The 14,450-nt window shown below is 33.3% G+C and overlaps 1 protein-coding gene across 3 annotated transcripts in view; it reads right to left on the bottom strand.

Moving 5' to 3' along the window:
- CEP112 (centrosomal protein 112) overlaps window positions 1–14,450 on the bottom strand; it is a 430,862-nt gene that overhangs the window by 225,692 nt on the left and 190,720 nt on the right. For all 3 annotated transcript variants that reach the window (XM_075994691.1, XM_075994693.1, XM_012747355.2), the window contains one exon: window positions 4,063–4,170. In XM_075994691.1, the coding sequence (XP_075850806.1) occupies window positions 4,063–4,170 (108 nt within the window). The remainder of the gene's footprint in view (window positions 1–4,062; window positions 4,171–14,450) is intronic.

Raw genomic sequence — 14,450 nt, 5'->3', positions numbered from 1 at the left:
AACCTGTGCTAGTCAGTGTCTTCTCTGTTTCCTCTATTTCTTGCTTTCTACTGTTTCCTTTTCCAGTGTAGATTAAATAGTCTCATTTAAAAGAAGCTTATGCTTTTAGGTTATATTACTTAGATAATTAAAGACTAGTATATTTACAAAAAAAAGAATTAAGAATCACATGCTATATGATTTTTAAATATCCCACCAGACTTTAATTTAAAATTTCCCACTTGCTTATCGTGCATAATTTGTTTTGTCTTTGCTACTGTCTTTGCTACCAAAATAGTTTGTTTCAAAGAACAGTAGCTTGTAAGAGGTTGGCCCTTCAGTATTTTTGGTAACCATTGACAAGAAGCATTTATTCTTTCCTGGAGAATTTGAGCACTTGTTGATCTGCTGAACTATATTTCTCTTTAAAGGCTTTGTAGTGAAAAAAGAAGATACAAAATATAAGATTAAAGGATGACATAATGGGATTGCCAAAAAAATCCCCACAGTTCAGGAAATCCTAGCATGCCTGCTTGTTGTTTGTTTCCAACTTGAGGTTGTTTGTTTCCAACTTGAATGAGGTTTGTGAAAAGACAATTAGAATTGTCTTTTTGTTCCAATGGGTTATACAGGAAAGAAACAGGAAATCTTGATGAAAGCTTAGGCTTTACAGGATATTTGTGTATTTATCCCATGTGTTTGATGTTTTTCTTTCCACATCTGCACACTTTATGCCTGCATTTTGGCTAAGATATTTTAAAATACTGCATTGCTGTTTTCACTTCATTACAGTTCCTGGCACGATGCTTTCTATAAGGGAGGGGCTTAAAAATGAAAACTGAAGAAGGAAACTGAGGCTCAAAAGGCACAAGTTATTCATTTCCTCTGAATGTCAGTCAATTCCTTCATTATAAAAATGTGAGGATTAGACCGGATACATGCTTTTAAAACTTTTCCACCAACTCCTAGCAGCAGTGAAAATGAATAGTACCCCCTGGGGGATCTGAGGGCATAGCCTGAAGCAGCCTCTGCAAGCTGGAAGTTTCTTTGAAATGTCCTATTTCATCTTAAAAATTCATGAGAACTTTGCATCTTACAAAACAGGAAAGTCTATGTTTGTTTTAATATGAATGTTACCTCAATAGTAAAACTACTTTGCTTTCCCACAACATAATCAAGTGAATTCAACACTCCAGGAAACATGCAGGTAGCCTCATACACTCCTGGCACTTGCTCACTCCCTCAGTTTGGGAAGCAAAGGCCTGGGTGATCAGCATCTAAATCCCTTCCTGGTGGGAGATGTTATAATTATAGCATTTACAATTTTAGAGAAAAGTAAGACAAAATAATAGAAAAAGTTTCACATTTATATTTGAATGGCAACTGAGGAAGTAGGCAAAAGCCCTGGTATAAGAAAATCCAGCTAGACAGGTATGTAAGTAAATGAGTCAGGGGTGGAACCAGAGAAGTTGGTCTATCAAGATAGGGGGTGAAAGTCTAATAAGGCAAATGAACAAAATGTCACAGAATCTTGGATTTGGAAGAGACCTTAAGCAGTAGGGCAGCCCTCGACTGATACTTCAACATGCTCACATCGGGAAACTTACTTTCTCACAAAACAAACCATTGCACACTTGAAGTGTTCTTTAAAAAAGAACTACCTTGAAACAACTCAAAATATTTCTCACAGTACCATCTACACAAGGGTTCAATTTCTGCCCCCTAGAACTCCATAGGTGTGCATTGAGAGTGGAGGTCAAGAGCATGGCTCAGGCTTAGGTTCTGATTCTTCCATCTATTAACTGTGTGAGACCCGGGCCAGTTACATCCCTGGATGGATGTGCTTCCAGTTCTACAACTAGAAGATAAAGATACTAAACAATGGCAGCTTCCTCACAAGATCACTATGAGGATGGGAAGTGGCTGAATATATGTCAAGCATGGAGAGCAGTACCTGGTCCAGGGGAGGTCCTAGCATCTGGGGGCTCTTAGGATTCTTACCACACAGACCAAGCCTGATATTTCCTGTAACACTGAATTTACAAATAAAAAGATCCACAATTCTCCTTAGATTTCTCTTCTCTTCTGGCAACATATCCTTATGCCTTTAAATATTCCCTCTGACATAGTTTCAGACCTTTCTATATTCTAGAAACTCCCCTTTGTTGGAGTTTGTCAGTGTCCTGCTTAAAATGCAGTGGCCAAAATTGACTTACTCCTTATGTGACCTTACTCCTTATGTAAACAAGAGACTGGCACCATGTCCACAAGCTCCCCTAGCCTACTGTCCCAGGCACAGTACTCCCCTTATCTCTGTGCCTTTCTACCTTCCTCACTCCCCACTTTCATACTTTAGTGACTGATTTTCTAAACCAAAGTATGACATTTTATATTCAACCCCAATAAATATAATCTTCTTAATTCTTGCCTGTTTAAAGCTTCAGAAAACTAATTTCCTTATCCTACATATTAACTACTCCTCAGAACTCTAAGCATCAGGTAACTTCGAACTTTTTTTTATCCCTTATCATCATCCACTGACTGACAGATGCTTAGAAATCTCACTTCAGGTTGACAGTAATCATTCAGGAATGGCCCTCTGAACCATCACTTACCCACATAAAGGTAACAATATCCAAACCATATTTCCACATTTTGCCTTCATGAAGGACCTTGTCAGATGGCTCAATAAAGGCCAGATATATTACATCTACTCCTCTTCCCTTATCTACCAGCCCGGCTACACTGTTCAAAGAAGAAAATGAGCTTAGTTTAATCGGCTTCATTTTTAGTATACTCATGCTGGCTTGTAGAGACCGCTACTATATGCCTATCATTTGTCATGATAAACTTCTACAGGAAACAAGTTAACAATTTGGAGTAGTGAAATATTGTTACAGTTAATAGAATATTCCACTGAAAAAAGTTAACTAAAACAAGTTTGTATATTATCACATCTGTAAATATTCTCCTAAAATACACCAGCTCATATTCCTGCCTTCATCTCTCCTTAGCGAGGTACTGCCTGGGATCTTCCTTCTCAGCATTGATTCTAATGAACAATCTTGTAAATACAAGAAGAATGAAAATGGTGAAATCTGCACCAATGTAAGATATCTTGTGTGTGTTTTTAAATTGCTGTTATAACCTACATTTGGATTATCTCTTTTTCATGGAAAAAAACAGAGAAATATTGATGTAACAGTGTATGGCTTCCACTAATAATATCAATTCTTTAAAGAATTCATCGATATCCCTTATTGAGTAAAACATTTTTGATCAAGACAATACAAAGACAAAAGATTGGTGATTTTTAAATTTATCATTCTGAGAAAAGCCTTTGAAATTTAATACACTTCCAAACAAATTTATATGAATACATTTTTACACTGAGAAGTGATCCTGTCATAATGTGGATAGTAGGAGTATAGAAAAAGAGTTCACCATGACTCCATCATCTAAAAATTTATTAAAATCATTGTTTTTAAATTTCTGTCTGATTTTCAAGATTAAGGATAATTGGGCCAGAGGGCATAAGTGTTTTTTATGATTCTTGGTAGATACTGCCAAAATCCTCTCCAAAAGCTATGTTAATTTGCAATGCTACTAGCATATATGAAAGAACCAATTTCACTAAACTTTTGTCAACTTTAGATGGATGATAGATCATTGTTAATTCTTATTTGCCTTTTTATTAACACCAAGACTGAAGATGTCTATACATGGTTATTTACTCAATTAATTGAGTTAATTATTGAATAATTGAGAAATTATTTACCTCTTTCTTTCCTCTGCCAAGTCATTTATTGGGACATTAATTATTTTCTTATAATTTGTGCTAATTATTTGTCTGCTAAGTATTTTTATATATTATACATTGATTAATTTAATAAGGAGAATCACTCTTTGCCTAATATATTAGCTGCAAATATTACTTCTTCAATTACTTTTTTAACTAAAAATAATTTTTATTTAGTCAATCAATATTTTCACTATCCAGATATTTTGTGATATAGAGATGTTTAAAAGATAAATTATATATGTATTCAAAATTAAACGGCAGCATCAAAATTAAAGACTAACCTGCTGTTCATATCGCTGTTTGACGTCCTCCAGTTGCCATAAAAACTCCTTTGATTGTTTCTCACGAAGGGACTTAGATCTAGTTAGATCTGCTTCTACTTTTTCCATCTATAAAATTTAAAAGTCAAATATTAAATGTGTAAACAAAAACTTCTATGCTTTTGTAATTTGTCCATTCATTAAAAATGACAGATTTTAAACACCATACCAATTTCAAAGGTGAACCTTGAAAGCATAATGATGAATTTAAAGATGATAAAATAATGAAATATACATCAATTATTTTAATACATTTTAATAATTTAAGGACAAAAATTAAAATTCATATATAACTGACTAAATTCTAATATTGTGCCATCAATGTAGTAGAAATTTAGCCATAATTATGGACATTCAAATATTTATTCAACAAAATTTTATTAAGCTCTTGGTATATGCTGAATGAGAGAAAAATTTTCTAGATCCTATCTCTGATAAGAGACTTATATCTAAAATACATAAAGAACTCTTACAGATTCAACCTCTGTGGAAAGCAATATGGAGATACCTTAAAGAGATACAAGTAGATCTACCATTTGATCCAGTAATTTCATTACTGGGCATCTACCCAAAAGAACAAAAGACACTTTATGAAAAAGACACCTGCACTCGAATGTTTATAGCAGCACAATTCACAACTGCAAAGATGTGGAAACAACCCAGGTGCCCACAAATACATGAGTAGATTAATAAAATGCGGTATATGTATACCATGGAGTACTATTCAGCTATAAGAAACAATGGTGATATGGCACCTCTTGTATTTTCCTAGATTGGGCTGGAATCCATTCTACTAAGTGAAGTATCCCAAGAATGGAAAAATAAGCACCACATGTACTCACCAGCAAATTGGTTTCACTGATCAACACCTAAGTGGACATATAGGAATAACATTTATCAGGCGTCAGGCAGATGGGAGGCAGGGGGAGGGGATGAGTATATACACACATAATGAGTGCGATGCGCACCACCTGGGGGATGGACACGCTTGAAGCTCTGACTCCGGGGGAATGACAACACATGTAACCTAAACATTTGTACCCCCATAATATGCTGAAATTAAAAAAAAACTCTTATAGCCCAATTATAAATGGGCAATTAAACTCAATTTTAAAATGGAGAAAGGATCTGAACAGACATGTCTCCAAAAAAGATATACAAATGTACAAGAAGCATATGAAAAGATGCTCAACGTCACCATCATTAGGCAACTGCAAATTAAAACAAAAATTACATAGTACTTCAAGCCCCTAGAATAGCTATAATCAAAAAGATAGATAATAACAAGTGAAGATGCAGAAAAATCAGAACCTTCAACACCACTGGTGGGACTATAAAATAGTAAGACACCCTGGAAGACATTCTGGCAATTCCTGAATAGGTTAAACACAGAGTTCCATATAACCTAGGAATTCCACTCCTAGGTGTGAAAAGAAAACATACATCCATACAAAAACATTATGCAAATGTTCATAACAGCCACAGATAGGAAACTATCCAAATGTCCATTAGTTGATGAATGGGTAAACAAAATGTGGTATATTCATACAGTGGAATATTAGCCATAAAAAGGAATGAAATACTAATACATGTTACAACATAGGTGAACCTTGAAAGCATTATACTAAGTGTCACAAAAGACTACATATTGTATGGTTCCACTTATATTAAATTTCTAGAATAGGCAAATCCACAGACACAGAAAATAGATTATTGCTTGCCCAGGGTGAGATGAGGATCAGGGAGGGTGAGTGCTAAAGGATATGGCATTTCTTTTGGGGGAGATGAAAATTTTTGAAAATTGACTATGGTGATGTTTGCACAACTTTGTGAATACGTTAAAAACCACTGAATGGTATACTTACAAGTGAATTGTTGGTATATGAATTTTATCTCAACTAAGCTATTGTTTTAAATAAAAGTAAAAGCCAAAGACTTCACTCACCTCTATGAGGCCTCATATAATGTAACCCTGGTGACCTCTCTTAGCTCATCTCTACTACTCTAATTTCACTACCACCATCATTCCAGCCCACCTGCCTCCTCACTGGGCTAACAACATGCCGGAAAGACTCTCACCTAAGGATTTAGAAGCATCTACCCAATATTCACATGGCTTCCTTCTCAAAGTCTTAAGGTTTTAACTTTCATCTTTGTACTAAGGGCTCCCAGACCACAGTATTTTAAATTTTAAATTGCAGTCCCCATATTCCCTAGTCCACCTAGTCTCCCCTTCCCTGTTTTGTTGCTGTTTTGTTACATAGGACATAGCATCTTCAGGTTCACTATATAAATTACATCTCCATTGGCGCTGTCTTTAATGTTTGTCTTCTCCACTATAACATAACCCTGTGTTAACTGATGTGTCAGTGAAATAGTATCAACAATTTTTCATGGTACCTGGTACATATGGGGACTCAATAAATACTAATCAAATGATATGTAACCTAAACAATTGTATCCCTGTAATATTCTGGAAGAAAAAGGGCACAGTGTACTCAACTTGGTTCAAAACTTGCTGAATGTACAATTTTCAACATTTAGTGCCAAATTCCTTAAAACACATATAAATTAAATAAAATATTGTTGTATCTAACTTTTTATATCACTTTGTGCTCTTATCAGATGCTCTTTTATATGCACCAGGAAGGAGATATTCTCATAAGCAATAATGAAAACACTTTCCATGTCAATAACATGAAAATGGCACTTTTTATTCAAAGTAATACAGTAATTCATTTGTCTTTCTACCCCTGTACATTTGGGTACAATTTAGGAAAATATTTTTTTCAGAGGCAATTGTCAGTTAATGTGATAACAATTCTATCACTGGCTACTCTATATCAGTTATTATTCTGCCTGACTGGTATACTGGCATATTGAGTTACTTCTTTTTAACTTGTATACAATGCCTTCTTTCAGGTTACCTTTTGGTAACAATCAATATTAATTAAAACATGAATATTAGAGGAAATGAATTATGTTTAGACTTTTCTATAGTCTGTATTTTTAACAGTCTTCCTTTTTTGTTCTTGTTTTGTACTGCTTTTTTCTTCTTACAGAAATATTTGTGTAAAAGCCAGCAGAGCTATAGGCCATCTTTTTCCATTTGGAAACTGCTGCACATAGCAGACAATGGGGTTTTGAATTAAAAAATAAAAGCTTTGAGTTTGTTTTAGAAAGAGAATTGCTGCTTCAAAAATGAGGCCCATGAGACAAAATGGAACAGACTTAAACTTCTAAAAAAATTGCTTCACACTATTTCTTTCATTTTCTCTCATTTAACATTGTTTAAACAATAACCTAATCTATACTCTAGTGGTGAAATCCAATATAAGTGTTGGCTGTCAGCAATTAGTTGTGTAAGATGTACATATTTTCATGTGAAAATGCATTACTATTAGAATTATTTCTATGTATGCAATCATATTTTTTAAAGAAATACTGTGTTATGTCAAGTGATATTGGCACAAGAGTATACACATTGACCAATGGAACAGGACAGAGAGTCCAGAACTAAATCCATGCAACTGATTTTTGATAAAGGTGCCAAGATTACATAATAAGGAAAGGATAGTCTCTTCAATAAATGGCAGTGGGAAAATGGACTATCTACAAACAAAAGAATGAAATTGGATTCTTATACCATACACAAAAATCAACTCAAAATGACTTAAAGACATAAGTTTAAGACTTGAAACTGTAGAACTACTAGAAGAAAATAAGGGAAAACCTCCTTGATGTTGATCTTGGCAAAGATTTGTTAGATAAAAAGATAAAAACACAGGCAACAAAAGCAAAAATAAACAAATGGGATTACATCAAACTAAAAGTTTCTTCACAGCAAATTAAACAATCTATATAGTGAATAAAAAATCTATAAAATAAAATATTTGCAAACCATATACTTGATAAGGGGTTAATATCTAAAATATATAAGGAATTCAAACAACTCAAGAGTAAGAAAACAAATCAACTAGTGACTTAAAAATGGGATCAAGGATGGAATAACTGGTCTATTTAGTATTTTTAAGACAGATATAAATATGAAATCAATTTTTGGTTTTCTTTATTTCAGCACAGTCAAAATATTAAGAATAATAAATTTTTAAGTATTTAAGGCATTAAACATTTAAATATTTAAAATAAAAATTATGTGTTTTATGTACTCAAAGTTGGTAAAAATAGAATATCTTCTATCTAAAAATAAAATTATCTTTTGTAATCAAAATAGACAATAATTTAATTTAAAACACATGCAAAGGCTTTTTATACCTAAATATTAAGAAAAATTCGAAGCAAATAACAATTGATATTATAAGAAAATGAAATACATGTTATTTTAGATTATACTAACCGAAAATGCCAGACCCCACTCCATTCTCTTTTCACAATTGAACAAAACTTCAACAAACAAGTCTTAAAATACTTAAAGTTTGTATAAAAATACAGGGTTCTCAGTTGCCATAGATGCAAAAGATTCTGCTTCATCATACATCATTCCATATTCCATTCAACTTCAAGGAAAAAAATAAAAATATAAAGCAAACTCCTTTATTGTATAACTCAGGCTTAAAGAAAACCTAAGAGTAAAACTTGGTGGGCAAATAAGGTGCAGAAAAGGGCTTGGATGCATTTCTGTTTGTTTAGTGTTTAAAGAAACAAAAAGGGTAATGAAGGATATTGTTAGATCTTTCTGATATGGTGCCTCAGGTATAACTTTTTGCTACATGGAAGGGAAAACTCAGGTATCCATAGCTTAAACAATACAGGTCCTTATTTTTTTTTCATATATAACAAAAAGTTCAGAAGCAGTCTGCTACATTGGCAGCTCAAGGATATCAGGACTAAGGTTGCTGCAATTCAACCTTTCCCTAATTGGTTGCAAAATGGCTTCTGCAGCTCTGAACATCTAGGAAAAAAAACGTAAAGAGTGAAGAATAAAGGGATAAGGGCAAAGGGTATACACAAGCTGAGTTGAGTCCACTTTTCAGGGGCTTTTCTACAAGTTCCTGCCAATAGCAAATTAGTTACCCTGTTTGTATCTATTTGCTAGAACTACATTAAATGTTCAGCTTCATCTGCAAAGAGTCTGTATTTTTAAAACTGTATCTCATGTTGCCCTAAATGAAATCAAGGTTCTCTTATTAAGAAAGTAGGGATGTATATTAGGTGAAAATTTGGCAGTCTCCATTAAATATAGTCATAATAACTTATTGCTCTTCAGTGTTGTTATAGTCTAAGTAATTTGACATATACAATTCATATTATACAACTACACAATTAAGTACAAATAATTCAAAATATGTTTTGTTGTATTAAATACATATCTAGATAGGCTATAAGAAATAATCCTTAAAATATTTTCTGATATATATAGATATTCAGAAAGATACACACATACATAGATAGAGATAGATAGGCTGGTTGCCAGATTGTTATAAATGGCAGAAAGACAGATAAACATTTATTTCTGTGCTTGGCTAAAGACCCAATAGGAACTAACATCCTCAAAAAGGAAAATCAACATATTATTATAACTGATTATATCTGTAATTCATTTGTGAGATAATCATTAATACAGGAAAGATAATATATCTTATATATGTTAGTGTGATGAAAGATTGGTATGAAATGGAAGAGAGATGAAATGTAGAAATATTCCTAGAAATATAACTACATTATAATTTTCTAACATCATAAGAGAGTGTACCTAAATTAAACAAAATAAGAGGCTCAATACATTCACTAATGAATTGCATATTCTTTCCTATTCAGGCCATTGCCCTATTTTTCATTATTCCATTTGATAATTTTCAGATTTTTTGACTTTTATATTTCTTTCTTAATATAGGAAAAGGAGTAAAATTAAATGGATTATTATTAATGGTATTTTTATGAGTATCACCATAATTGTAGAATATCACCAACATTTTGGAACCACACTTAAATTAAAACACTTTCACATACATTAATATAAGCAAGTATTTTTAACATTTTAAAAAACATTCTATTGAAATATAATATAAAGAAAAATTAATATAGATGAATTTTCTCAAATTAAACACCATCATGGGCCGGGCGCTGTGGCTCACGCCTGTAATCCTAGCTCTTGGGAGGCCGAGGCGGGCGGATTGCTCAAGGTCAGGAGTTCAAAACCAGCCTGAGCAAGAGCGAGACCCCGTCTCTACTATAAATAGAAAGAAATCAATTGGCCAACTGATATATATATATATATATAAAAAATTAGCCGGGCATGGTGGCACATGCCTGTAGTCCCAGCTACTCGGGAGGCTGAGGCAGAAGGATCACTCGAGCCCAGGAGTTTGAGGTTGCTGTGAGCTAGGCTGACGCCACGGCACTCACTCTAGCCTGGACAACAAAGCGAGACTATGTCTCAAAAAAAAAATAAAAATAAAAAAATAAACACCATCATGTAACTAGCACCAAGATCAATAAAAACTACCTCAAAAGTCATTATCTCTACACCTAAGAATAACTTGTATTGACTAATTTTGCTTGGTTTTATTCCTAATATAAATGGAATAATATGATACAAACTCTGTGATCTTTGTGGCTAGCTCCTTTCAACACTGCATCTGTAAGATTCAAACATGTTGTTAGGTAGAGTTGTAGAGTCTCCATTCTAATTGTTATATAGTATTCCATTGTGTTGTGAATATACCACAATTTACGTACCCATGTTACAATTGATGGATTTCGGTAGTTTCCAGGTTTTTAGTATTATAAATAATGCTGCTATTAATATTCTAGTATATGTCTTTTTGTTAAGTATAAATGCATTTCTGTAGGGCATATACTTAGGTATGGAATAGCTGGGCATAGAGCATGCATGTATTTAGTTTTAATATCATGTATCTAATGACTGTAAAGAAAAAAAGAATAGAATTTAAAGCCAGATATTTATCAGCAAATATCATTTAATGACAATGCATTTTTTTTTTTTTTTTTTTTTTGAGACAGAGTCTCGCTTTGTTGCCTAGGCTAGAATGAGTGCCATGGCATCAGCCTAGCTCACAGCAACCTCAAACTCCTGGGCTCAAGCAATCCTTCTGCCTCAGCCTCCCAAGTGGCTGGGACTACAGGCATGTGCCACCATGCCCGGCTAATTTTTTCTATATATATTAGTTGGCCAATTAATTTCTTTCTATTTATAGTAGAGACGGGGTCTCGCTCTTGCTCAGGCTGGTTTTGAACTCCTGACCTCGAGCAATCCGCCCGCCTCGGCCTCCCAGAGAGCTAGGATTACAGGCGTGAGCCACCGCGCCTGGCCGACAATGCATTTTTAAGAGGAGAAAGATAAACTAGAAAATTCAAGTGGTTAATGAAAGCCCAGGAGGAACTAGTTAACTGACATTCATGCAGTTGGTTTACAGGATTAAAGTTCAACTTTAGAATTGCTGCCAATACATCAAAGAATACGGTTGTCTTTTTCAGCCATGTATTTTTTTCATAGAGAATAGGTAAATATAGCACAGCATTTCTTTTAAAAAAAATATGATTGCATACATAGAAATAAATCTAACAGTAATGCATTTTCACATGAAAATATGTACATCTTACACAACTAATTGCTGACAGCCAACACTTATATTGGATTTTACCACTGGAGTATAGATTAGGTTATTGTTTAAACAATGTTAAATGAGATAAAATGTTCTTCAAAATGAAAAAAATAGAGTGAAGCAATTTTTTTAGAAGTTTAAGTCTGTTTCATTTTGTCTCATGGGCCTCATTTTTGAAGCAGCAATTCTCTTTCTAAAACAAACTCAAAGCTTTTATTTTTTAATTCAAAACCCCATTGTCTGCTATGTGCAGCAGTTTCCAAATGGAAAAAGATGGCCTATAGCTCTGCTGGCTTTTACACAAAATATTTCTGTAAGAGAAAAGCAGTACAAAACAAGAACAAAAAAGGAAGACTGTTAAAAATATAGACTATGGAAAAATCCAAATACATTATGATAGTCCAAATAATGAATCTGGTGATAGATTTTCTTTTAGAATTTAAGGTGTATCAGATTCACACTTTTTAATCAACTGACAATTTGGAATAGAAGACTTCTAATTTACTACATTTTGACATATATGTTTTAATATTTTGCCATTTATTCAAATTTGCCATATAGGAATTATTTGACTGATTTGTGAATGAGCCTAGTTACAAGGATTCCATTATGAATGGGTCCCTTATTACTACACTCACACCAAGGGCGCTTTCTTTATTTCAGAAACTCAACTGCACTTAGCAAAAGTATGTGTAATTGAAACCACCAATAAACATTTCTTCAACAGAAGACGACCAAAAGAATTTCCTGCTCATTGTGTGCAATCACTGTTAGTTTTTAAGGAGTCTGATTCTAGCACCACTAGATGACAGCTCAGGCCTGGTGAGGGGGTGCTCACAAAGACAGGACACAGGAATAGGGTATGTGGGGGAAGTAGAGGGATCCCAGAGGCATGTGGCAAACTGGTCCTTCACTGGATCATTTAACCAGTCCACAGAGATGTAGCACCAAGAAGATGGATACACAGGAACTCTTAAGGTAATGAAGAAAGACAGTCAATAGGCCTGGCAGGACTGGTGAAGAAAAAGAGAAGACAGACCAGGAGACAGGCAGAGAACAGAAGAGAAATGATATGAGGAGTGCACCAATTGAAAGGACAGTTACAGAGCCAATTGCATAAATACTGTCTTTCATCCGTGGCTATCCTTATTAGGTAGTAGTCTCATTTTGTGGCTGGGTAGGGTTCTTAATATAATATAATAGTTGCTGAGATTACATTATATCCAGGGCTTTTGGTTCTGCCACACAAACAGTAGATTCCTTTTTTAACTTAGAAAAAATTAATCATTTCTATATTATCTCCAATTTTTGATAAATATTTTCTAATTTTCACTATCAATAAATAACATCACAATATACATCTTTGAGCACACATCTTACACACTTTGTATTTCTGAAAAATAAAGTCTTAGAACCAACTGGTAAGTGATAAGCAAAGTGTTAAAGCAATCCTCCAGAAAGGTTATACAGCATCATATTCCCACCAGAAATGTATGTCACTACCTGTTTCCTCAGGCCTTCATGAATTGCTATCTATGTGTTAGTTGGAAGACAGTTCATTGCTGTTTTATTTTTTAAAAATTTACTAATGCAAATAATCATATCTTATTGTCAATTTATACAAAAAATTACATTGGGATTTTGCATTGAATTTATAGGTCAATTTGGGGAGAGTTGACATTTTGATGATACTGAGTTTTCTAATCCATAAACAAGACTAGCTCTCCACTGTTAGATCTTTTTAAATTTCTCTCAGCAATATTTTATTGTTTTCAACACTTAAGTCTTCAATTTATGTCATTAGTTTAGTTGTGAATATTTTATTCTTCTTGATGCTATTGTAAATTAAATTGTTCACTCAATTTCATTTTCAGATATTTCAATGCTAGTATAAAGAAGTGTAACTGATTTTTATATATTGTTCTTGTATCCTGTAAACTTTTAAAAATCATTTATTAGTTCTAATATTCCTTTTATAGATTTTGTGGGATTTTTACCATATAGGATCATAATATCTGAAGCATTTGTACTTCTTTCTTTCCAATCTGTGTACTTTATTATTATTATTTTGCCTTGGTGCACTGACTAAAACATCCAATACAATGTTGAATAGAAGTGGCCAAAGTAGATACCTTTGTTTTGTTCTTAGGAGAAAAAGCATTAAATCTTCCATCATTAATTGTGTTAGCTGTGGGGTTTTCATAGATGTCCTTTATTAGGTTGAACAAATTTGTTTCTAGTCCTAATTTGCCAACAATTTTTTTAAAATCATAAATGGTGTTCGACTTTTTCAAATGTTTTATCAGTCTTTATTTAGATGATCATGTGATTTTTTCCCTTATTCTATTTAATAATACTGTATAACATTCATTGATTTCCAAATGTTAAAGCAACCTTGGATTCCTGGGATAAATCCCACTTGGCTGTGGCATATAATCATTTTTATATGTTCTTAGATTCAGATTACTAAAATATCATTAAGGGTTGTTATACCTATGTTCATGACAGATATTAATCTGTAGTTTTCTTGCAATATCTTTCTCTGAGCTTTGACATCAGAGTAATACTGGCTTCACAGAATGAAGTGGGAAGTGCTCCTTCCTCCTCAATTTTCTGAAAAAGTTTTCAAATAATTAAAATTATTTTTTCTATAAATATTTGAAGTAATTCACCAGTGAAGCCATCTGGTACTGGGCTTTCCTTTGTGGGAAGGTTTTTAATTAGCAATTAAATTTCTTATTATAGTTCAATTCATATTTTGTC

This window comes from Microcebus murinus, chromosome 18, assembly GCF_040939455.1.
Source record: "Microcebus murinus isolate Inina chromosome 18, M.murinus_Inina_mat1.0, whole genome shotgun sequence".
In the NCBI taxonomy this organism is placed as follows: domain Eukaryota; kingdom Metazoa; phylum Chordata; class Mammalia; order Primates; family Cheirogaleidae; genus Microcebus; species Microcebus murinus.
The sequence above is the reverse complement of the archived record's forward strand: the minus strand, read 5'-3'. Positions and strand labels throughout refer to the sequence as shown.